Genomic DNA, 26,451 nt, shown 5'->3' with positions numbered 1-26,451 from the left:
AAGCACTCTACCACTGAGCCACCTTCCCAGCCCAGCATTTTATTTAATTCACACTATTAGCTTTAATGTTCATTTTGGTTTACTATGTTTAAGAATGATATATGGGTTATAATTTAGTGTTTGAGGAAGAATATATAAGAAAAATTTTGAACTGTCTCCATCTATTGAGAATGAAAATTGATAATGAACAAAACATACTCCTTTATAGTTAACATACTTTAAGTAGGATTTTCATCATTATTTTTCATATAACTTAAGTTATATTTATAACATTATATACATATATAAGTATATATTTGTACTTACATAATTAGTATAATTGTATACTATATATAAATATAGTATATCAATATATTTATATATAAGTATGTATTATATATTATACATCCTATTTATAATATATTTATGTTTTCTTAATTATTTTATTATTTTTCTATTTATATTATTTTATGTTTATATTATTTTTATATTAATTACTTAATCTCAGGAACAAGCATGAAAGGATACATGATTTTAACTTGTGTCTTCTCATATTAGTAGTAGACAGAATGTGTCTATAAATCTATAAGTAAACATGCTGGGTGGTATGTAAGCAGTTACAAATGAATTAACTGAATTATAATAAAAGTTATGGAGAGCTCAAATACTACAGTTTTTTAGAAAGCTAAATGAAATAAGCACCAAGAAATGGCATTTGCAAGGGGAAGGAGTAGTCATTGAAGTAGGGAAATATAGTCAAGAATTCATTGTATATATCAAAATTGAGAAATATAAGGGAAGAGATGGGTGGAAAGGGGAATCAGACTGTTGAAGAGGACATAGATCAAGAGGCAGTGCACTCATAAACTGCTTTGCTAAATGATACCTCCCTTCAACAACTACTTGAGTTTTTTTGGGGGGGGGGGTCGGTTGTGGGGCCTGAACTCTGGGCCTGGGCATTGTCCCTCAGCTCTTCAGCTCAAGGCTAGCATTCTACCACTTGAGCCACAGGACCACTTCCAGCTTTTTCTGCTTATGTGGTGCTGAGGAATTGAACCCAGGGGCTTATGCATGCAAGGCAAGCGCTCTACCACTGAGCCACCTTCCCAGTTCTTGAGTTTTTTTAAGAATGTAAAACAACAACATAACAACTGGTGTGCACTGGTGGCTTATGCCTTTAATCCTAGCTACTCATGAGGCTGAGATCTGAGGATTGCAGTTCAAAGCCAGCCTGGGCAGGAAAGTCCATGAGAGTCTTAGCTTCAATAAATTACCAAAAAAGTCAGAAGAGGAGCTGTGACTGAAGTGGTAGAGTTGTAGCCTTGAACAAAAGAACCTCAGGGTCAGCACCCAGGCCCTGAGTTCAAGGCCCAGGACTGGTAAAAAGAAGGTTAAAAAAATGATGTAATTAATGCCTTGTATTTTATTTTTATGGAAGAATGAATTTACATTTGGTTTACTTTTGTCTTGATTTGAATCACAAATTCCCATCTTTCCATTTATGAGCAAACTATTTAACCTTACGTCAGTTTACTTGATTATAATGTTAGAATACAATAATACTTACCTTAGATATTTTTGTAACAATGAAAGGAAATGATATACTAAAGTGTTTAAAATAGTATCTGATCAAGAAAGCATACTGGGAATGTTCCCATTTTTGTTTAGCAAAACTATTTACTTCTCTTTTTTTCTGTGCAAATCCTATTGGCATTTCCACTTTATTAATAATATATACCTGAAATCAGGATTCTGTCTATAGTTGATAGGATACTAAAAGCTTGATATAATTACTTAGGCAAAGTTGAGTTCAGCATTATCTTCAAAGTAATATGCTTTTCTTTTCCTAAATTTTCATTGAATACTTGTTTTAAAAAACATAGTTGTTTCATTTAGCTTTTTTTTTTTTTTTTTTGTTGGTTGTGGGGCTTGAACTCTGGGCTTGGGCGCTGTCCCAGTGCTCTTCAGCTCAAAGCGAGCACTCTAATGCTTGAACCACAGCACCACTTCTGGTTTTTGAGTGGTTTATTGGAGATGAATCTCATGGACTTTCCTGCCCAGGCTGGCTTTGAACTGCAATCCTCAGATCTCAGCCTCCTGAGTGGCTAGAATTACAGACATGAGCCACAGGCACCCGGCTAGCATCATCTTATATGGTCATATGAATACAGTTCTTGAGCCTTTCTGCTCATCTGATAAGATTGTCCTAGACATATACTAATTATTGCAAATAAGGGAAAACATGGGACCTATATTTCTTTGGGTCAGGCTTACTTCACTTAATATGATTTTTTCCCCAAGTCTTTCCATTTCTTGATCCATTCATCTACTGAGGGACATCTGGGTTTGTTCCATATCTTAGCTATGGTAATAATGCTGTGATTAACATAATTGTGCTGATAGCTTTAGTATGGCCTTGTTTGTGATCATTTGGGTAAATGAACCCCAAGATATGGACACAAGAGGTTTTTCTTTGTCATCGTTGTTTTTAATGTACTATGTGATTTTTTTTTTGTTTCTTTTGTATGTTCTTCCCTCTATGGTATATCCCCTATTGTCACCCTATTTGATTTTGGTACTTTGCATCTTGTATATACGTTTATCTAATCTGGGGAAGGGAAGGGGAATAACAAAATGCTAAAACTAGGACCACAGGACGACCCATTTCAACAATGAGACCCACAATACAGTATGTTGGAAATGAACTTTACAACTTCTGGGTGCAGGGGGGGGGAGTAGAGTAGAGGAGTAGGGGAGAGAAGGGATAGTAGGAGAAAAACAAAGGAGGGAGTAACAATGTTAGACAAGAAATGTACTCATTACCTTACTCATGTAACTATAACCCCCCTGTTCAGCATCTTTACAATAAAATAAAATTTAAAAAAACATAGTTGTTGACATTGGTAGTTTAAGCCTCTAATAACAGCTATTGGACAGCTGAGAAAGGAGGATCTCTACTTTGATGCTAGCCTAGGCAACCCTTCCCTTTCAAAAATAATAATTAAAAAGTTATCAAGCGGGAGCTGGGAAGGCGGCTCAGTGGTAGAGTGCTTGCTTTGCATGCCTTGCATGCATGAGGCCCTGGGTTCAATTCCTCAGCACCACATAAGCAGAAAAAGCTGGAAGTGGTGCTATGGCTCAAGTGGTAGAGTGGTCGCCTTGAGCTGAAGAGCTGAGGGACAGCACCCAGGCTCTGAGTTCAGGCCCTATGACTGACCAAAAAAAAAAAAAAAAACTTATCAAGGAAAACATGGTTTTATTAAAAATTATAACCAATGCTGAATTTTCCTAAAACTTTAGGCATAATTTCTGTCACCAGAATAAGATTATGCTTTGAAGGCTTATTAATATTTTTTCTTAAACTATTTTGGATTTCAGGGTCTTCACATTTCCTTGTTTGTCTGCATTTCTTGATAAACATGAGGTAAGTTTTTGATTTAATGCTCTTTTAGTTATTGGATAAATTTTGACGTGAGTTAAGTGAATTATAGATTACAGATTAAAAAATCATTAAAGATACTTGTAGTTAATTAGCATATAATACATATGGTCTAGCATTCTGTAATTGTTAGTGACACCAGGATAATGATATGAAATAATGCAGCTATGGACAAATATAAACTGAAATATTGAAGGCTGAACTCCAAATCTTCAGGTTCTTCAGACAACCCTTTTATTGACTTATCATTCAAATGTATTCACATTAATATATCTAACCTCTATTAGCATTTAGAAGATTTATTTTTAATCTTTTAATCTTTTGTTTTAACTATTAAAATTACTTTCCCTTTGTTTCTAAATTCATCTAAATGTTATACATTTCTGTTGTTCTAGTTACAATAGAACATTAATTCTCTAGGATATAGTTAGATTCTAGACTCATAAATTAAAACCAAGGAAGATATTAAACTAAAAAAATGGCCATTAATATAATCTGATCATAACTTTCCACTTTGATTTTTCAAAGCATAGCATATACTAGTTTTGTATGTTTTTTTTATTAGTTGCAAATACCAGCAGATGAAAAACTTGAGGAATTTTGGATTGATTTTAATCTTGGGAGCCAGACTCTATCATTCTACATTGCTGGAGATAATGAAGTAAGCTTATTCCCTCTATGTTTTTCTATATGTTTATCTATGCTATGTTTATGATTAAAAATTATTTTGAGAATGCAGATTTATTTGCACATGTACTTTTCAAGCCATCCTTTAAATGAGTTTTAATGTTAGGTCTTGTAATGTTAACTTACCATCCTTAGTAAAAGTGGAAATTATATCTGTTTTATTGTAACAGAAAAATGCTAAATTTTCATACAAATTTTACATGTTATTAAATAAAATTTCACATTCAGCCAAACAAATGAAATTGACTTTAGAAAAGATAACATATCAGTTGCAGAAGTGTGACTCAATGGTAGAGTACTTCATGAACATGTGTAAAAGCCCTCCGCACCTATTTCTATCACTATCAAAAAAAAGAAAGTAGAAAGGTTGCAGTTGTTTAAGCATAGAAGTACTCTATTTAACAGTAACACTAACAAAGATGATAAATAGTATTATTCACTCAGAAAAACTTGTCTTTGAAAGTAGTGAGTGATTGATTCTTGTGGCTGCATTTGAAAGTGAATTTCAGTTTTTTCCTATCTTATATTTCAATAATGCTTAAGCTTTCCAAATAGCTGGCATATTTTCTTTTTTCTTTTTCTTATTTTTTGGCTCCAGTCGTGAGACCTGAACTCTGGGCTTGGGCGCTGTCCCTCAGCTCTTCAGCTCAAGGCTCGCGCTCTACCACTTGAGCCACAGTGCCACTTCTAGCTTTTTTTTCTTTTTGCTTATGTGGTGCTGAGGAATCGAACCCAGGGCCTCATGCATGCAAGGCAAGCGCTCTACCACTGAGCCACCTTCCCAGCCCTAGATGGCATATTTTCTACTGACCTTTGCTACCTGAGAAAAAGCACGTCAGCTATTATATCTTTTTTTTTTTTTTTTTGGTCGGTCATAGGTCTTGAACTCTGGGCCTGAGCGCTGTCCCTTAGCTCTTCAGCTCAAGGCTAGTGCTCTACCCCTTGAGCTACAGCGCCATTTCCGGTTTTCTAGTGGTTTATTGGAGATAAGAGTTTCACAGACTTTCTTGCCCAGGCTGGCTTTGAACAGCTATTATATCTTAACAGCAATAGCTACCACCTTATATTTGGTACATTGGCATATATTCATCTCAGTGAGAGTTGCTCAAACATTTACCAATCTGGTTATGGCTGATAATATTATGTTGAAAGTCTTATAGTTGGAAAGTACAAATCTATTTCTTAGCCGATTCCTGTTTTTTTTTTTTCCAGGTAAACTCTTTATAAGTAAACAGTAGCCAAATACTTCTTAGGATTTCCACATATTTTTCTTTTTTATTTTAAAGTACCTTATTAAAAGGCCTAATTAAAATTGAATTCCAGTGAAAAGCACTGCTTCTCTCAGGTGCAAGGACAATTTTTATCAACATATTTCTTCTTTGGCATTTGAAGGAGAAACTGAATTTTCTTTTAGAAACAATAATTTTATTTTGGCAGAATAGTAATGAATTCCATGCCTTCATTCACCTTGGTCCAGTAAAGGGGTAGGAACCCCTTTTTCTGCCTACAGCCATTTATTTACTTTTATCAAAAAAAATTCGTGCCTGTACATTCCTTAGCTTTATCTGCTCAAAGCTAGCACTCTACCACTTGATCATAGCTCTACTTCTGGCTTTTTGCTAACTGGGGTGAAACTTTTATGGACTTTCCTACCTGGGCTGGCTTCTAATCATAATATTCAGATCCCTGACTCCTGAGTAGCTAGGATTGCAGCCATAAGCCACTGTCACTTGGCTTCATTTCATTATGTATAACATCATTCTCAGATCATTCAAAATTATTAATTCAAGCATACTGTCTGAGGGCAGCCAACAAGAAATATAAGTGTCTGTACTGGCATGTAGCAAATGATTTTGGGAGGCTTATAGGGCCCATAAACCAGACATTCCCTACTTAGATTCTAAATCTAATGAGATGTTCCTGTATTACACTCTAATGGATGATTTAGACCAGAAAATAAGTAATCATATTATGGTAGTATTCATGATATGGAATGTATAAAATGGATTTATAAATTATGTTCCAAATATTTGTTACAAATATTTACTGGTCAAGATTTTCCTGAATGCTTCTTCCCCCAAATGTATTTTGAACTTCTTTCCTCTGAATTTCTTTAGCAATAGTATGTTTTTCCTGTATTTTCTGTTGCTCTCCTGAGAAACTATTCTCCATATAGTTCCATCTTCTTTTCTTTTGTAATACAGCATATAATACAGCATATAAGCATATATGACCTGTCCCTGGCTGTTTCTCTGATGTTTCATACCATTCTCTGGGCTCCAGACTTATTTATTTCCTTTTCTCAAAAAGATCATAACCATTTCTGATTTTCTGCTTCCTAGTTTGTTGGTCTAGAACACATCCTTTAGATAGATCCTTGCACCTTAATTCCTTTCCAATTAGGTTTCAACACAAATATTAACTCCTAAGACAGGTATGCTGTGGTCATTCAGTATAATGTAGTATAATGTAGATAATGACCTACAACGCCCTTCTTATTTTCTCCATAGTAGTGATTACTATTTAAAATAATTTCATTTGTTGTCCATTTCTATCCCAAAGAATATAATATTTATGAGACCAGGAATCTTTTTCTTATTTATATCTATTCAAGGGTCACACTTTTTGAAAGAATGAATAAATGGAATACTGAAAGAACTGAAAGATATGTGGTATGGTTAGTGTGTAGATTACACATAGAATAGGAGAAAAGAAGTCAGTGGAGCCAGTGAGTAATTATAAGAAGTAACTCAATTATTGAAATATTGAATTATTGTGACATTAATTATATGATAGATTTGTACTGAGCACTGGGGTGCATATTCATGGTAGGAAGCTGGATTAAAATATAGCAGGGCCTGGTGTTGGTAGCTCATGCCTGTAATCTTAGCTACTCAGGAGACTTGAGATCTAAGTGTGGTTAGAAACCAGCCCAGACAAGAAAGTTCATGAGACTCTTCTCTCCAATTACCAGCAAAAAGCTAGAAGTAGAGGTGTGGCTTAAAAATGGTTGAGTGCCAGCCTTGCAGGAAAAAGCCAAGCAAGAATGCAAAGCCATTGTTCAAGCCCGAATACCAACACCAAAAAAGAGTGAACAAAACAGATTAAATATAACATGTGTAACATAGTTAATCACTGGAACAAGAATTGTATGTATGTTAGTTACTTTTACAGTTCATACACCTTAAACTTTGGTATCCAAAGAAGTATTAAATCAGGAATAAATTCTTATATGCTCAAGGCCCTTTCTTGCATTTAAGGATCATCAATGGGAAGCAGTCACTGTGCCTGAGGAAAAAGTTCAAATGTACAGCATTGAAGGTATTAGACTTTTATAATTTTCTTCTTGTCTCTTGCCATATGGAATAGGGACAGAAACTGCATCTTCTCTGGGATAACAAACGAACTAGTCAGAACAAAATCAGCGTTTCAGATATCCACAAATCATTAAATTCCTCACCTCACATTTTCCCTTTAATCTGCCACCATGCTCCTGTACTTATTTCTTTCCCTTCCTAGCTAACCTAAAAGCCATGATCATACAGTGTATTAGCTGAAATATGGTAGATTCAAGGGAGAAGTCAAAAGAGTGTAATTCTTTAGAAAGGCAAAGTCAAGTTCAACAAAATAAAGACCAGGAAATAGGTACTTGAAAGAGGCAGAGTGGAGTCAAGGAGAGAGAGGTAGAGGGATGAAGAGGAGAAGGGGAGGGAATGCAGTCAAGAATTCAATGTGTGTCCCATAAAATTTAAAAAAGTGAGGGATGCATGGGAATGTTGAAAAGGGGTGACATTGATCAAGATGCTTTGCATTCATAAACTCCTTTGCTAAATGGTGACTCCTTTGAATAATAACTTAAAATCTTTTTAAAAAGAAAAAAAGCCATGATTAGTCAGTCTTGCATTATTATCAGATTTGCTTGATTAAATCCAAACATCTATTCTCCCCATTTCCATTAAGGGATTTGCATAACAATAAGACAAAAATCATATAATTTGGCAGACTGGCATAGTTAAAAATTAATTTGTTAAACATGTTAGTCATTTCAGTGCTTATAAGGTAGTTTCTCATTATAGTTTTTGATTTGCATTTTCCTAATAACCAGTGTTGAGCACTTTTATACAAGTGCTGCACATATACATATGAAATATGCAGCACTTATCTTCCCTTTGTGAAGCATCTATTTAAACACTTTTGTATTAGATCTCCCTTATAATTATTGGATTTTAGTAGTTTTCCTATATCCTGGATAAGAGTACTCTGGCAAATATCTTTTGTGAATATTCTTCCAGTCTACATTATGCTTACTCACTTTATTAATTGTATCTGTGGTAGACAGAAGTTTTTAAATTTGAAGTTTACTTCATCAACTTTTTATTATATGTTGATTTCAGAGGTCTATCCCTAAATGACAAGAATGTTTTCCTTTAAATACTTTGTGGTTTTAGCCTTTTTTCTTACTATTACAAACAAATATTTGGTTATGATGTTATGCAGGAATCAGAATTATTTTTTTTATGAGAGAGAGGCATTGATTCCCATATTATTTACTGAAATATCATTCCTTTTTCCACTGGATTTCTGTGTTTAAAAAATATCTATAAGCCAGGTGCCGGTGGCTCATGCCTATAATCCTAGCTACTCAGGAGGCTGAGATCTAAGGATCGCAGTTCAAAGCCAGCCCAGACAGGAAAGTCTGTGAAACTCTTATCTCGAACAAACCACTAGAAACCCGGAAGTGGTGCTGTGGCTCAAGTGGTAGAGGGCTTGCCTTGAGCTGAAGAGCTTAGGGACAGCACCTAGGCCAGAGTTCAAGCCCCACAACTGACAAGAAAAAACAAGTCTATAAGTAGGTTCTATAAGGATGTCTAATTCTTAGTGCTTGTATCTGTTTCTTTGATCTCTTTACATTCCTTCTGTCAGTACCAAAATGTATTATTGTATATTTATGATTCGTTACAAATAGTATAAGTCTCCTCACATATAAAGCTTTTGAATATCCATTTAAGTTTAAGAGTTTCTCAATCACTGTAAAATGCTTGCTGGAATTGTGATTAGAGGCCCAGTAGGAAAAGGCTAGATGAACGAAGAAGAAAACTCTTAGAAATTCAGCCAGAATGCCCACTGTACTTGGATGTGCTTATTGCATACATAAGCATACTATCTTTATTATCAGTCATCAGCACCTCATCTTATGCTAGAATTTAAGGTGGTTAGGGTAATCTTATATAACAGCATGCTCTGGTGAATGAGAACCCACTTCACCAGAGAAGACACAGAAAGCCAGCTTCTATCCTTTATCTCATTCTAGTTGTCCCTCCCATACATTTTTACATAGATGGTACAAAAATTTATTAAACAGTGTTTGGTTCTAAAATTTTAAATTGTGATTCAATTTTAATAAGCTGAAGTTTTCTTATTTATACTAACTGGATGATGCCATAGGAAGTGGTATAAACTAATCAATATTATTTGTTTGTGTATAGTGAAAGACTCAAAGAAGCTACTGTCTATAATTCTGAAAAATATAGTAAAAATTAGTCAAACCGAAGGAAAAGAACTGTATTTGTATTTTGATATATCACTAGAAATTACCAATGTGGCTCAAAAAGTTTTTGGTACAAGCAAATATAGGGTAAGTTTTTAAACTAAATATTAACTATTTTTTATAGTGTTGATAACCAAGTCTGTGGCTATCAGTTAAGTGTCATTGTTTTTAATTAAGTGTCATTCTATTTTGGAATTCTTAAAATGATATGATTATATTAGATTTTTTAAATCTATACTGTGTAATATCTATTAGCTTGTTAGCCATGTCCTTTGAGATGCCTACTAGAAAGTATCTGAATTGACAGAATTAGAAGCCACTGTTTAGAATATTTGAAGAATTCCAGACAAGTGTTTAAAAAGTAAGATGAAGCTGGGCACCGATGGCTCATGCCTGTACTCTTAACTACTCAGAAGGGTGACATCTGAGGATTGTGGTTCGAAGCCAGCCAAGGCAGAAAAGTCTGTAAGACTCTTCTTTCCAATTAAATCACAGAAAATGCTGGAAGTGGTACTGTGGCTCAAGTGACAGAGTGCTAGTCTTGAGCAAAAGGAGCTCAGGGACAGTGCCCAGGCCCAGAGTTCAAACCTCAGAACTAGCAAAAAAAAAAAAAAGTAAGATGAGATAAATAACTATTTTACAGAAATGATGTCTCAGAAGCAAATAACTTTAAGGAAAATGAGTTACAGAAATAAAATATTCATTAAGACTTAGGATTAGGGGCTGGGAAGATGGCTCAGTGGTAGAGCACTTGCCTTGCATGCCTGAGGCCCTGGGTTCGATTCCTCAGCACCACATAAGCAAAAAAGAAAAAAGCCGGAAGTGGCGCTGTGGCTCAAGTGGTAAAGCGTTAGCCTTGAGCTGAAGAGCTGAAGGACAGAGCCCAGGCCCAGAGTTCAGGCCCCACAACCGGACCCCCAAAAAAAAAAAAGACTTAGGATTAAAAGTAAGGCACTATTGTGGAAGTGTCTTGAAATAGCCCATTGAGTTGAAGAATAGGATTTAGATGTGATGCTTGACAAGATTATAAGATGATTATTATTTAACTGGAATGATCAGTTGACAACTTAGGGGGTGTTTTGGGGTGATGTTCTTTTGACAAGCTTCAGTAGATATATTTGGGAGGAACCTTTGTTCAAAGAACAAAATGGAAAGCTTAGGAGGCTGTGGTTGGTAGAAAGTAAAGGAAGGGTTCTGAAATAGAGTATTTGTATCTGAAAAGTAACAATTAATGATCATTTGGCAATTCTGAGGAAGATAGGTAGAAAAATAATTGCATTGAATGGAAAGATAAGGAAAATCATACCACTTTCAATTAATTGAATTTTAGGAATTTACCAAGAAGCATGGTATTTCAGTTGCCAAAACATCTGTGCATATTCTTTTTGATGCAAGTGGATCCCAGGTATGTTTCTTACTGATTTTTATTATTGGGTTTAGGCTTAACATTAAACAGTATCATAATAATAAAGTTGGTATTGAATGGCGAATTAAACAGGTAGTCTCAATATAGATGATACTGTAATAAAATACATATATTAGTTAATGACAATTTCACCACAGTTATTGATAAAATAACAATGTTGGTAACTTTAAAATTTAGAAGTAAAAGCTGGGTGCCAATGGCTTACACCTATAATCCAAGCTACTAGGAGGCTGAGATCTGAGGATCATTAATAGAAACTAGCGCAGGCAGGTAGGTCTGTGAGACTCTTACTTTCAGTTAACCACCAAAAAGCTAAAAATGGAGCCTGCTCAAGTGGCAGAGAGCTAGCTTTGAGCAAAAAAGACCAGAGAGCTTCCAGACCCTGAATTCAAGCCCCAGGACCAGCACACACACAAAAACTTAGAAGTGCCTAGGAATGTTAGAGTGCTTGCCTAGCATGCATGAAGCCCTGGGTTCAATTCCTGAGTGCCACATAAGCAGAAAAAAATGAGAAGTATGTGTCCTTCCACTGTGACAAAACTGTCTACAAAAGTGAATACTTGTTTTGAGTTGACTTTTAACAATTAGTACAGGGAGGGCTGGGAAGTTGGCCCAGTGGTAGAGTGCTTGCCTTGCATGCCTGAGGCCCTGGGTTTGATTCCTCAGCACCACATAAGCAAAAAGAAAAAAGCCGGAAGTGGCGCTGTGGCTCAAGTGGTAGAGCACTAGCCTTGAGCTGAAGAGCTGAGGGACAGCGCTCAGGCCCAGAGTTCAGGCCCCACGACCGGACCAAAAAAAAAAAAAATTAGTACAGGGATAGAAGAAAGAAGGAACTGAGATTTGTAAGTATGAAATAAGAGCTTTACTAAGATATACAATGGTTTTAAAGATTTTCCTGTGGTTTACAGTTTTAATATAGGGTTTCTAAATTTTCTAACAGATGCTGGTTCCAGAAAGTCAGGTCTCACCAATTGAAGAAGAACCTGTTAGTTTAAAAGAAAAATTTAACTCCCCAAAGGAATCTGTTAACCCTCTAAAATGCACCAAAAATAGCAGCCAAGAGGACAGCATAAGTAATCAGGTCGAGGTAAATATGGTCAAAATAATTGCTTATGAAACTACCATAGAACATGTCATTGCTAGAGATACAAAAAAAGCAACTAGAATGTATATATTAATGGTTTTGAACAATCATAATACATGCATGTGCATACTTTAGGATAATGTATATTCTACAGTTTACATTTATGAATTCCAAATTGAGATACACAGAATATATTACTATTTTCCCCCATTTATTTTAGTGTATCTTTACTTTGATTATAATGTACAATAAAAAATTTACAATGTTCTGGGTTTTTGTTTTCGTTTTGTTTTGTTTTTTTGTTAGTTGTGGGGCCTGAACTGTGGGCCTGGGTGCTGCGCCTCAGCTCTTCAGCTCAAGGCTAGCGCTCTACCACACGAGCCACAGCACCACTTCTGGCTTTTTCTGCTTATGTGGTGCTGAGGAATCCAATCCAGGGCCTCATGCGTGCAAGGCAAGCACTCTACCACTGAGCCACCTTCCCAGCCCTAATGTTCTGTTTTATGTAAAGCAAGGAAAGCAAGCAAATTGTTAGGCTCTGTTTCTTCTTCTTCAAGTGAAGACCACTTGTAGACTGTATCCAGTAGAACCATTTCTTAGCCTTCTTTTCCATACCTTGGTTTCTTAAGGTCCTCTCCTTTTTCAGCTTTTGGCATTCTACTTCTCATACTAGATCAAAGGTAGTCTCTCTGCTTATCAGTTTTTGCAGGTTTTCTCTAAATCCTGAGAGACTCCACCTTCTGAACATCCTGATACCTTCTTCTTGCACAGCTTTTTTTTTTTTTGTCAGTTGTGGGGCTTGAACTCTGGGCTTGGGCACTATCCCTCAGCTCTTCAGCTCAAGGCGAGCACTCTACTGCTTGAGCCACAGCACTACTTCTGGTTTTCTAGTGGTTTATTGGAGATTGGAGATAAGAGTGTCACAGACTTTCCTGTCTCGGCTGGCTTTGAACCGTGATCCTGAGATTTCAGCCTCCTGAGTAGCTAGGGTTATAGGCGTGAGCCACTGGTGCCCGGCTGGCAGAGCTTCTCTAATGTACATAATTTGAGCTCTTAGACTGCAGACTTCTCTTCAGTGTTCTATAGCCAAATTGCTACTTTCTGTTCTAAGATATTCTCGTGTTTCTTATCTCTCTAGGCCTTTTCCTGAAATTGTGCACTAGCACGCTTTCTTTAAGACAATGTGTACTTGTTTTAGTTACTTTACTTATTGCCAAACATGAACATAAAACCTATAAATTAGCCTCGGACACAGAAATTTCTGCATATTGTTTTTTTAATGTAGTCAAGGCGAAATGTATGTAGTCATTGCAAATTGTTATGAGTGAAATTGTAAAATATTTAACTTTAATAGAGAATGTATGTTTACTATGGTTGTTTCTCATGGCTTAAGATAACTACTCCTAGCAAAAGGAAAATGTCTGAAGCATCAATGATTGTTGCCGGTACAGACAGATACACTGTGAGAAGTCCGGTACTATTAGTCAATGCAAGTAAGTTTAATAATCTTTAAAGATTTTAAAACAAGTATTGTATTTTAAATATATTTTTTAAATCAGAAAAGTTAGGGATATAATTTACCTAGAGGATAGATTCAAGATAAGAAAGTTGATCATTTTGCCATTACAAATTTCTGAAAGATATAGTGGGCACTGATATATAAACAGTTTTTAAATTATTGCTGCCATGTATTAATGATTTGTCATAATTCATACAGGATGTAGCATAATATAGTGCTTAAAAATTACATTGAATCAATAATTTTCTTGTACATACTAATTCCTGACTCCAATTTTTGTACTTTGCACAGCTTATCCTCTAGCTAAATTTAGAACCACTGTCTTATTATAACATGGGACTTACATTCTTATTTCATTAATTTGTTTAAAGCATGAAATAAAAAATATGTTTAACAAAAAAAATCTTGTGAAATGTTTAGACCTTACCTAAGACCAGGAATTTACTATTATACTAAAATTTTGGCACATGTTACAAGTTCAGGTTAAAACATATATTGTCTGCTACTTTCTTTAAATACTTAGTGTTAATGCCAATTTAATATAGAACTTTTATTCAGAAACTCATTGCCTAATAGGCAATTGCTTAGTGCATAACAGGGTCTGAAACTGAGTCAGTCTACTTACCATATGGCATTGTTTTCACTTACTCATCTAGCCAATAAAGCTGCATATCATCCTAAGCCTTCCTTTCTTACTCCTCTTATCTGAATTAGCATTCTCATCCTGAAAGTACCTCAGTAACAGAAATAAAAAACAGATTTACCTGTCTTTTGTCCTCCTTTTAGTAACACCACGAAGAAGAAGAAGTAAGCCGCCACAGCTGCCAAGGCTAAGTTTCTCAGAAAAAGTTAATGTTCCGAAAACATCCAAAAATGGAGAGGATGATGCTTTATTACTTGAATCTAGAACATCTGAAAGAAGATGTAGAAGAAAAAATAGAGAGAAAGTAAGTATACTTTGAAAGTATTGTTAAAATAAAGTTTTAACATGTTGTTATAGTATTACAATGTATACTTAGCTAATTTGTACTTTCAAATACTTTCTTAGTTTACAAAATTAGATTTTTTTTCTGTATATCATTATTGTCCTTGAAAGCAGTGCTTACAATAAAACTTAATGACATTAACATCTGTTCACTAGAGCTAATTCACACATTTGACAGGAGAAATTGACTTCCCGTCAGTCTTTATTTATATTTTTGCCAGTACTGGATCTTGAACTTTGAGCCTGGTCACTGTCCCTGAGCTCCTTTACCTCAAGGCTAGCACTTGAGCCACAGTGCCACTTTGAGCTTCTTCTGTGATTTAATTGGAGAGAAGACTCTCACAAACTTATCTGCTTGGGTTGGCTTCAAACCATGATCCTCAGATCTCACCCTCCTGAGTAGCCAGAACTATAGGCATGAGCCACATTCTTTATATTTTAGTTTATTATGTATTTTTTCTTTGTCATTGTAAAACCTGCATATATTTTTTTAATTTAATTTAATTTTATTTGTGAACATACTGTACAGAGGGGTTACAATTACATGGGCAAGATAATGCGTACATTTCTTACCAAGCATTGCAGCCTCCTCCTTTGTTTACCCTTCTCATCCCTTCCCAGCCTCCCCCCTCCCCCCCCAATCCCAATCCTTCTCCCCCCTTCCCCCCCACCCTCCCCTCCCGCACCGACGTTGTAAAGCTCAAAACCTGCATATATTAATAGCTGCTCCCATCCCAATATAGGGAACTATGCCAGATTAAGAAGGAAAGATAGGAAAGACAAAGTAAAAAAATATATCTGTTATGAAAAAGGCATGGTAAATACAGAAATGTGATATCCAATGGTATTTTCCTTTAAGTATATCAAAATCCTAGTGTAAGGATTAGACAGAATTGTGAGGTAATTATATCACTACATATAGCATCATATATATTTGTGTGTGTATACACACATACACACACATATGCACTAGTTAATGTATCATAGGGAAGAGGCAGGTACCTAACCCACAGGATGGTCAAAATGAACCAGTGTGGCCTTTTAGGGAGATAGGGACAGTGAATTGAGATTTGAAGGATCAAAAGATTAGTCAAATGGATAATGAGGAAAAGGACATTTGTTCCAGGTAGTTGAAGGGATATCAAAGGGAATGGATAAGGGAAATGGTTTCTTAGAAAAATAAACTAATGTTGTAGGTGTGAAACATCCAGTATTTGTTCCCCAGTTGGATGAAGATGGTAAATTTCTTCTGAGAATCTGTTGATGAAGATGGACAAATAAGTAATTCGGAATAGATATTGACCAAAGAGAGATCTAAAAATAAGTAAAGTGTTAGACAACATAGAAGGCCCAAATAAATTTAAGGCAGTTTAATCATGTCGTTAGTCCATAAATATATGCAGTTTTCTCCAAGCCCAGTAGTCTTGATGTTACAGTTAAAACTAAAGAGCAAAGTAAAGAATTAAAAAAAATAAAATGGGCATATGCAAAAAATAAAGGATATAAGAAGTGAAGATACTGGAAAAAACAGTTAAAGTAATAGTTTGATTCTTCTAGTTAAGTGTTTCTTAATAAGAATACTGTTTTTCAGTTTTGTGGCATGGTCCTGACTATTGTAAGATAATTGACATTCTACCTAAGACTGTTCTACATGTGTCAGAAGAATTTTTTGTCATTGTGAAAGCCTGCATATTTTTATAGTTGCTCCCATCACAATATAGGGATCTATCTGCTAGACCAAGAAAAAAGACAGATATAACAAAGTAAATTTTTTTGAGCTAGGCAGCATTTTTTATGAAGGTGATGGAAATTTTTATTTGATCTGAGATAAGTATGAGTCTGTGGCTATGGGGCAAGGGTACTTGATGCAGACAAAAAGTTATCAGGGAAATGGCCAAATGCTTTAAAGCAATACTCCTAATTTCTAGCTTTTCTGTGTACTTCAGTGATGATAGTATAGAGATGTAGGCTAGGAAATCAGTAGTGATAGATAGGAAATGTGCCATAGAGGTTCTAGAAATTGTAATTGATAAAAATTGAATGATTATTCTGGCTAAGGATGAAATTAGAAAATTTTAGAATCTTCTGCCTCCTTGTATGCAATTAAATTTATTTCCCTGTATTTTGTTATAGGCAGAGTTCTAGAGTAGATATAACACTATCTGATATGACACTATCTGACTTTTATAGAAGGCATACTCATTTTTTCAACCCTTAATACTTCTTTAAAAGCTGTTTGAATATAATACTTAATCTAACTTTACATTGAACCTGTTTTCTATGTTATAGCATATCAAAACTGCTAACATCGTAGAAAGAACAGAAAATGAGGACATTGAATTCCCAAATCAAAACCTGAGTAAGTATTTTTTAGTCAATTAAAAAAGATAAGGGGTTGGGAGAAAGAGAACTCTCAGTAATACCTTTTTGCTCACTGACTTTCACTGATGCCAGAGATTTATAACAAATGTGTTTAGCTTTAAACAAGGACATTTTTGAGATTATAAGGAAATAGTATATAACCATAGCTCTTAATAAGTTTGAGAAAGAGGAATTAAAATAAATCAATCTCTTTATCCCAATACAGTTATAATAATCCCCATTTTACCTTCCAGTTGCATGAAAAAAATGAAAATTCTATGATTTTTGTTTTATTTAGATGAACTCCATGATACCCTTTCTGATTCACAGACAGTGGAAAAAACAGATAAGCCTATGTAAGTATGAAAAAGTAAATAAAATTATTTAGTAGATAGTAATGTTGTTTTAGGTAGATAATATTAGATAGAACACATTTGACAGAAAGGGCTTTTATACATCTCTCAAGTATTACTATGATAGTACAGAAATAGTCTGTGTTTTCTCTATGTCATCCAACATACTTTTTTCAATTTGAGGAACTTAAAAAGAATAAGATTTTTAAATGTGAAAATTTTAACTTTTTAAAAATTCATAGTATAATCGATATTTAGGTAGTATCAAAGTAGTAGCACTAATATGCTTTAAAATCTGATCCATTATATAATAAATTTAAATTTGTCATAACATGAAAAAATTTCCATACTTTACCACTAACAAATTGTTTATAGCAAACATTGGTTAAATAAAAGTATAACAAGGTCTTAAGAGGCATATACTGATGTTTTATAGAATTAAGCAAATGAACTTATTTTCTAGTGCTTTAGAAAACATGTGCGGGAACAAAATTCAATCTAAATGGGCATGTTGGACACCTGTAACAACCATTAAACTATGTAAAAGCAACAGAACCAGTACTTTATCAAGAGACACATTTAATCAAGGTGAGAGAGTTTTATCTGTATTCAATAGTAGTTCAGGAAATAATTTCCTCAAATGTCTAATAAATAGTTAAATTTTAATTTTATTTATTTAAATATTTTTAGATATTAATTTACTCATTTTGTAAGAATTAATTTCTCATTATCCCACTAGATGTTTGTGTTCACAAAAACTATTCTAAACAAAAATCACCTTCATCTATATCTGATGATGATTCTGAAGAAACAGTGGAGACGAAATACAGGAAAGAAATAGAGGAACCTGACAAAACAGACAAAGCAGCAGTAGTTTGCAAAAGAAACAATCAGCAACAAAATTATCCTAAATATTCAGACCAGAAAGATACTGAAAATGCTACTCAGAGTGATTGGCACATTGAATCTGAAACTACTTTTAAGTCAGTTCTTCTAAACAAGACAACTGAAGAATCTCTGATCTATAGGAAGAAGTACATATTATCAAAAGACGTGAATACTGATGTTTGTAATAAAAGTTCTCCTAGAAAAAGGCCAAACAGTCATATAAAATCAGGCACAGAACCATCTTCTGATCTTAATTCCTGGGATTTGAAACAAAAAACAATGGTGAGTTCTCATTATGTTTTGATTTCTACATATCCATAAGATACTTATATTCTAAGAAAATGGAAAATGATTGTTGCAGATTTAATGTAGTTAATTGCCTGGAGACCAGGTGTGAGTTCCCCCTTAAACTCCTCATTCAATTCTCCGTAATTTCTTCACCGATAGAACAGTACTTCACATGTATCAAGCCTGAAAATAGGTATAGAATAAATGAATAAATAAATAAATAGGTATATAATAAATGAATAAATAGGTATAGAATAAATAAATAAAATAAATGAAATATAGGTATAGAATAAATATGAATAAATGGACCCTATTTCTTCTTTTTGTGTTCGTCTTTTTTTTTTTTTGCTGGTCCTGGGGCTTGAACTCTAGGTCTGGGCACTATCCCTTCTTTTGCTCAAGGCAAGCAGTCTACCACTTGAGCAAGAGTGCCACTTCCAGCTTTTTTGAGTAGTTTATTGAAGAAAAGAGTCTCACGGAGTTTCCTGCCCAGGCTGGCTTTGAACCTCCATCCTCAGATCTCAGCCTCCTGAGTAGCTAGGATTATTGGTGTGAGCCACTGGTGCTTGGCTTCTTTCTGTCTTTTTGAAGAAGCATATCAAACTGTTCATCTCTCAGAAATTTTGTCTTTCTTTTTAATATGTGGTTATTTTGTCTATTTTTTCTGTATCCTACTATAGTAAAAACATTTATTTTTGCAGAAGAATCATGTAGCAGATTCTGAAAACACAGAATTCTGGTTAAATATCTTTTATGGTTTGTGTATGAAGTATCCTCCAAAAGATTGCATTGAATCTAGCCATCAGTCATCTACTCATCAGGAGATCCTTAGATTACAGAAGTGGTAACTTCATCATTGGACTAACCTAAACCACTGATGATGACTTCATGCTTCTATCCTCTTAAAGCAAGCACCTTAAAAGAATCTAGAAGTTTGTAGAGAGTAGGCATAATTTCTTCATTAAATTTTGACTAAATACACCAGTGAATCCATCAGGACCTGGTGTTTGTTTTGTATAACATATATATTAAATTGCATCAATTAACTTTTCATATTTATGTGTGTATGTGTATATTTAGATGATCTATTTTTCTTTGCCAAAGTTTCAGTAAGTTGTATCCTTCAAGAAATTCGTCTAACTATGTTGGATATGAACATTACAATTGGGGGGTAGGGAAATAGGGAGAGTAAGTGGGAAATAATGAGGGATGGGATAACAATGATTAAAAACACATGAACTTATTGCCTTACTTATGTAACTGTAAACCCCTACTCAACACCTTTTCAGTAAAAATTAAACAAATTTAAAAACAAATCTATTTCATGCAGATTATTAAATTTGTAGACATACAATTCATTCAATTAATAATAGTAATACTTGATAATAAAATGTTAATAGTATTATCACTTCATTACAGGCATTAGCAATTTCTGTCTGGAATCTTTTTTGGTATTCTTCCTCCAGTAACTTGGCTACAGGTTTATCAATTGCATTCATCTGGCTACTTTTTCCCCTTAAGTATTTTATTCTCATGTATACTAACTTTAAAAAGATTTCTACAGAGTATTCTGCACAGATCCATGCTTAAAGACATATCTGTGGTTTTTAATGCATTATAAAGTTCAAACTTATTATTTCTGACCCCATATTTCTCTTTGTAAAATAGTAACAGAACTAGATTTTTCTTTATTTCCCTTTTATCCTTTGTTCCTTTGGAAGATAGGTGGAAGAGTTTTAAGGTAATTAATGACTTATTTCAGAGAGAACAGTCAAAAGAGAAAGGATTTACTGAGGCAGCAGAATCTTTGATAACCCAAATTAATAAGAGATACAAACCAACAGATGATACAAAGTCTACAAGAAAATTAAAGGACTCTTTGGTTGACAGGTATGTTCATAAATTTCACAAATGAATATTTTTCTAGCAGATATGATTCAGTTACACAGTTTGGAAAAGGTTAGTTTTAAATATACATTCAAATAATGTAAATTTTCACTAGAAAACATAGTGGCTAATTACTTTTAGAGAGTTAAATTTGAAATATGGCAGTCTAGCATCTAGTTACATTTTAAAACATGTCAAAAATAAACCCCCATATCATATCAACTGGATATAGTAACACATACCTATAATCCCAGCACTTGGGAGGTTACAGCAAGAAGACTACAATGTAGTCTGAGCTAATGTGAGGCCCTGTATCAAAAAAAAGAATAGCGAGAAAAAATAAAAATACAACAGACATCGTTGGGCTGTATTTATCATAACTTGTAATACTAAAACTAAAAATACTTAAATATATTTCATAATGAGATGTAAAGTACCAATGAAAAATTTTTTGGGGGGGGGGGTCCGGTCGTGGGCCTGAACTCTGGGCCTGGGCGCTGTCCCTCAGCTCTTCAGCTCAAGGCTAGTGCTCTACCACTTGAGCCACAGCACCACTTCCGGCTTTTTTCTTTTTGTTTATGTGGTACTGAGCCACCTTCCCAGCCCCAATGAAAATTATTTTAATGTATGAAATTACATATTCCTGGGCTGGGGAGGTGGCTCAGTGGTAGAGTGCTTGCCTTGCATGCATGAGGCCCTGGGTTTGATTCCTCAGCACCACATAAACAAAAAGAAAAAAGCCGGAAGTGGCGCTGTGGCTCAAGTGGTAGAGCACTAGCCTTGAGCTGAAGAGCTGAGGGATAGCGCCCAGGCCCCGAGTTCAAGCCCCACGACTGACAAAAAAAAAAAAAAATTACATATTCCTTACTTGCAAGCCTTCTGAAAGTTAACTCTTCTTATAAAATGTCTATAGTCTATCTGGTTGTTAATTCAAGTGTAAATTTATTCTGAACTTATTGTATAATATAAGGAAAATGACTCATGGAAGAACCCCAAGTCTAAAATTGTTTGGCACTTCTCAGTGCATTAATGATTCATTAGTGAAGTTGTAAAAATGTCAGACTAACCATGGATTTCACCTTTTGGTTGCACATTTTATAGCATATAGAATATAGATTTAGTATGTTTTACCTTATGTAAAATGGCTTTTATGAAAAATATTCTGATAATTGGTTTTTATTGTCAATCTTTTTTATAGTCGGATTTCAAACAAATCTGATCTACAACTTAATAAGGTATGTATTAATAAGGTATGTATTTAGTTAATTTCACTAAGCCTATAATCCTACTTGATGGTTTTTTTTAATCACAGACACTAAAATGGTAGTAAAATGGAATTTTATTTAATGTTTTTGGAACATGGCTAATAGATTATCACAACAGAAAAGTGTAGTGGCAAGTACTCCAAACAGCCCATTAACTTGCTAAGTTCTATTTTTGAAAGAACATGCTATATATAAAGATGAGCCTAATATTTTCACTTTTTATTAATGATTCAGTATTTATCACCATAGTTTTGCTAAGTGAATCCATCTGTCCTAACAGTTGGATTTTTTTGACATACTAATTTTGTTTAAAACAAAAAATTTACTACTCACCCAAATTTAAATATCAATCTTCTCCCTCTCCTCCTCCCCCTCTCCCTCTCTCTCCTCTCTCTCTTTCCTCCCTCCTTCTTTCTCCCCTCTCTCTTCGCTCTCTCTTCTCTCCTCCTCTCCTCCCTCTCTTTCTCTTCCCTCCTCTCTCCTCTCCCCTCCTGTCTCCTGTCTCCTGTCTCCTGTCTCCTCTCTCCTCTGCTTGAACTTGGGGCTTGGGCTCTGTCTCTGAGATCTTTTGCTCAAGACTAGCTCTCTGACACTTTGAGCCACAGTGTCACGTCTGGTTTTTGAGTGGTTAATTGGAGATAAGAGTCTCATGGACTTTCTTGCTTGGGCTGGCTTTAAACAGTGATTGTCAGATCTCAGCTTCCTAAGTAGCTAGAATTACAGATATACGCCACCAGCACCTGGAAAATTTTCTTTTATTTTTTTAATTTTTTTATTTTTTGGTCGGTCATGGGGCTTGAACTCTAGGCTTGGGCGCTGTCCCTCAGCTCTTCAGCTCAAGGCAAGTGCTCTACCACTTGAGCTACAGCGCCACTTCCAGTTTTCTGGTGTTTTATTGGAGATAGGAGTCTCACAGTCTTTCCAGCCTGGGCTGGCTTAGAACCACAATCCTCAGATCTCAGCCTCCTGAATAGCTGGGATTACAGGCATGAGCCACCAGCGCCTGGCAAAAATTTCTTTTATTAATTAATATTTTTTGTGTCAACTAAATTCATCAAGTTTTGAAGTTCACCCTCTATAAATTCCTCTTTGTCTTCTCTCTTGTTTATGCCAACTCCTATTAGTTTCAGTTCTAATGTCTGATTCCTAGATTGTTACAATGGACTTTATGAAATTCTGCTTAACTATAGTATGTCTATATGCCAGTCCTTTCATTACATTTAATTCTACATTGTTTTCTTTAATAAATTACACACACACACACAGCTTTAATCAGGTAATGCTATTTTTCTGAAATGTGCTTTGTTCCCTGTACTTTGTGAGTTAATCAGATATATAGAGACATATCTATATATCTCTCTATATATAATGGCTCACTATTCCCTTTAAAAGACTAGATTGTTAACCTAATATTGGTTTCCTCAACATGTTTTCTTCAGGCTAAAATTATACTGGTAGCCCACTGTGGTGGCTTATAGCTATAATCCCAATACTTGGGAGGCTGAGGCAGGAGGATATTGAGTTCAGATCCAGCCTGATATATATTATATTTACATATATATATATAAAGACCCTGTCTTAAGAAACCAAAACATACAACAGGCACAGTACATTGGTTCATGCCAGCTACTTGGGAGGTAAAGATTGGACAATCAGAGTCTGAGGCTAGGCCCATGGGATTAAGTAGTAGATTAAGCATGAAGCCCTGGGTTCCAGCTGCAGTACCATCACTACCAACAGTAACAACAGAAATAACACTGGAAAGGATAGTCAGATAGTGATCAGAGAAGGGATTCTATAGTGTGATAGACTTTTTGGAATAATTAAAGTAATTCTATATAAAATAGCCAAAAGTAAACTTGAAAGAATCACACATTGAAATGAACATTTTTTTGAATGTTTCTGAATTACTGGATACTAAATAGGTCTTTGATTATTTCTGATTATTGATCCATTATTCCATGGTATCATTTAAACATTTTATTTTGGTTTTTGTTTTGCCTTTCAAAATATTTATATATCATAATCATTTCTTTAATAATAATTATTAATTTGTTAAATTTTATTTGACTTTTACTCTCACGAAATGACTTGATTGAATAATTTTATACATATTTCCCCTAGTAATGCTAGTTGATTTTTTTACTCTTTTACATGAGATTTTATATAAACCTGAAGTTATTTCAAAGTTTATATTTGAGACTAAAGCAAATGAAATTTCTGAAACAAAGGAGAAATGTACTAGTTTTATAACTCTAGAGACACTAAAATTTAGCTCATAGAGAACTAGTAAGAACATTATATACAGCTATGTTGGCAAATTTTAAGGATTTAAATATTTTATATTTAGTTTACAATACCTTCTATTTTATTTTGTTAGTACATGTATTTAAGTCTTCAATAAATTTAAAACTGAAGATGCTTACTATTTATACATTTTAAGGCTTATACATGGTATTGCATGGTGAATTATATGGTTACTATATTCAAACAACTATCATTTCATTTAATTACCCCTTTAGTGGAAAAGGGCAAGAGCATCTAAAATCTATTTTCCTAGAAAATATCCTATATATAATACATTTTAAATAACTATAGTCCTCATATTTCAAATTAGATTTCTGGACTTTATTCATCTTCTATATCTGCAACTTGGTATTCTTCAACCAGCCTCTCCCTGTTTCCTTCTCCTGATCCCACTCTGGAAATCGCAATTTTACCTTCTATTTCTATGTGACATTTTCTTGCAGATTCCACAAATAAGCAAGATCACGCAATGTTTTCCCTTTTCTGTCATGTTCATTTAGGCATAATGTCCTTGAGGTTTATCCATATTATCACAAAGGGCCTTTTGGCTTCTTGTTTGTTTGATCGTGGGGCCTGAACTCAGGGCCTGGGCACTGTCCCTAAGCTCAAGGGCTAGCAGTCACAGCGCCATTTCTGGTTTTCTGGTGGTTCATTGGAGTTAAGAGTCTCATAGACTTGCCTGCCTGGGCTGGCTTCAAACTTCTATCCTCAGATCTCAACCTTCTGAGTAGCTAGGATGACAGACATGAGACATAGGCACCCAGCTATAGTCTTCTGTTTATAAAACTAGAAAATATTCCTGTATGTATGTGTTGTATATACCACAAATTTCTTACATATCTGTCAACAGACAATTGTTTTCATGTTTTAGAAATTATGAAGAATGTTACAATGAACATGAGAGAATAGATATCTTTATAAGGCAGTGATTTCATGTCTTTAAGAGTATATTTTTATTCAATCTACCTAAAGAAAATATTACACATGCTAGATTAACATTAGTGAAAGCATACTGAAAAATATTTGGAAATTTAACTGCACGTGATTTGTTTACCACATATAGTAATCTATCAGCTTAAATTGTTTCTGCAAACTATTCTTTGATATTTTGGAAAAGGTTCAGAAAAAAAGTTACCGAAAATTGAAGACTACTTTTGTTAATGTTACTTCTGAAGGCCCATTGTAAGTAGTAATTTTTATAACTATTTTCATTTCTTCACATTTGAAGTATATACTTACTACAATTGAGCTAATAGTTGTCCTCATTTTCACAGGGACGATGTTTACAATTTTAATTTGAGTGGAGCTGAGGAACCTGTTATAAAACTTGGAGTAAGCTTGCAGCCAATGGTTTTTAAATTTCACTCTTTAGTGGTTATTTTGCATTTACTGTGTAGTTATGAGAATGTTTTTGATGTACATATACTTATAGATATATTTCAAATTTTCAAAAGTAAGTAATCAATAGGGTAACTAGTCTAGGTGTACCTAGTTTTGTTGTAATTGTTTTTTTTTTCTCCAAATCTTTGGTAACTAAGGGTAGAAGGATTTACTTTATCACAAAAAACACTTTTTCTATAATAGGACAAATTTAAAATATTCTCATTTGTTCTGTTTTTCATATATTTTATTGTATTAGCTTTCTTCTTAAGTAAAAAATCTTATAGCCAGTTTAGTTTTATTGTTAAATTTTATGATTCTATCAATAGAAACTAGGTACTGGGTACTTATTTCCATGGTTTTCATTTACTTTGTGCATTAAGATGTCTTTTTTTTTCTTTTCAAATGTTGATTCACTACATAGATTCAAGAATTTCAAGCTGCAACTAAAGAGACCTCCAAGGATAATTCAATAAAACTGTAGGTGTTTTCATTATAATTAGTTCAGATTAAAATTTAGCTTCATCTCCCCTTAGGCCTGTCTTTCTGAGAATTTTTAACATGAGAAGAGTAAATAAAATGTTGTTGTGAGCTGGGCACTGGTGGCTCATGCCTGTAAATCTTAAGTTACTCAGGAGGCTGAGATCTGAGAATCACTGTTCAAAGCCAGCCCAGGCAAGAAAGTCCATGAGACTCTTTATCTACAATTAACCACCAGAAAACCAGAAGTGGCGTTATTGCTCAAGTGGTAGGGCAATAACCTTCAGCTGAAGAGCTGAGGGACAGCACCCAGGCCTAGAGTTCAAGCCCTATGACCAGAAAAAAAAATGCTGTCATGATTAGTCCCATTGTGATTGTTACTTTAAAATTTAATGTGCAAATTCTCAGTAATTTGAATATCATGTATCCTATAAAGCTAAAGTGATTTAGTTCTTTAAATACAACCTCTTTATTTTAAAATTAACTGAAATTTAAAGATTATATAAGTAATTATTGAAAGAATTTGAGACTGAAAACTCTTATTTCACTGTCTAGTGGAGGGTGTCTTGAGACAA

The 26,451-nt window shown here is 34.4% G+C and overlaps 1 protein-coding gene across 1 annotated transcript in view; it reads left to right on the top strand.

Annotated features, from left to right (window-relative positions):
* Window positions 1–26,451, top strand: part of Sycp2 (synaptonemal complex protein 2) — a 56,075-nt gene that overhangs the window by 8,668 nt on the left and 20,956 nt on the right. Inside the window, exons 11-27 of the mRNA XM_042699313.1 lie at window positions 3,358–3,403; window positions 3,984–4,079; window positions 7,366–7,426; window positions 9,592–9,740; window positions 10,984–11,058; window positions 12,020–12,166; window positions 13,557–13,656; window positions 14,469–14,629; window positions 16,957–17,026; window positions 17,327–17,382; window positions 17,834–17,969; window positions 18,121–18,551; window positions 20,320–20,447; window positions 21,643–21,679; window positions 25,134–25,198; window positions 25,291–25,348; window positions 25,821–25,876. Coding sequence (XP_042555247.1) covers window positions 3,358–3,403; window positions 3,984–4,079; window positions 7,366–7,426; window positions 9,592–9,740; window positions 10,984–11,058; window positions 12,020–12,166; window positions 13,557–13,656; window positions 14,469–14,629; window positions 16,957–17,026; window positions 17,327–17,382; window positions 17,834–17,969; window positions 18,121–18,551; window positions 20,320–20,447; window positions 21,643–21,679; window positions 25,134–25,198; window positions 25,291–25,348; window positions 25,821–25,876 — 1,872 coding nt within the window. The remainder of the gene's footprint in view (window positions 1–3,357; window positions 3,404–3,983; window positions 4,080–7,365; window positions 7,427–9,591; window positions 9,741–10,983; window positions 11,059–12,019; window positions 12,167–13,556; window positions 13,657–14,468; window positions 14,630–16,956; window positions 17,027–17,326; window positions 17,383–17,833; window positions 17,970–18,120; window positions 18,552–20,319; window positions 20,448–21,642; window positions 21,680–25,133; window positions 25,199–25,290; window positions 25,349–25,820; window positions 25,877–26,451) is intronic.

The sequence above is a fragment of the Dipodomys spectabilis genome, unplaced genomic scaffold, assembly GCF_019054845.1.
Source record: "Dipodomys spectabilis isolate Male_0828 unplaced genomic scaffold, ASM1905484v1 ptg000240l, whole genome shotgun sequence".
In the NCBI taxonomy this organism is placed as follows: Eukaryota; Metazoa; Chordata; class Mammalia; order Rodentia; family Heteromyidae; genus Dipodomys; species Dipodomys spectabilis.
This window is presented reverse-complemented; position numbering and strand designations above follow the sequence as displayed.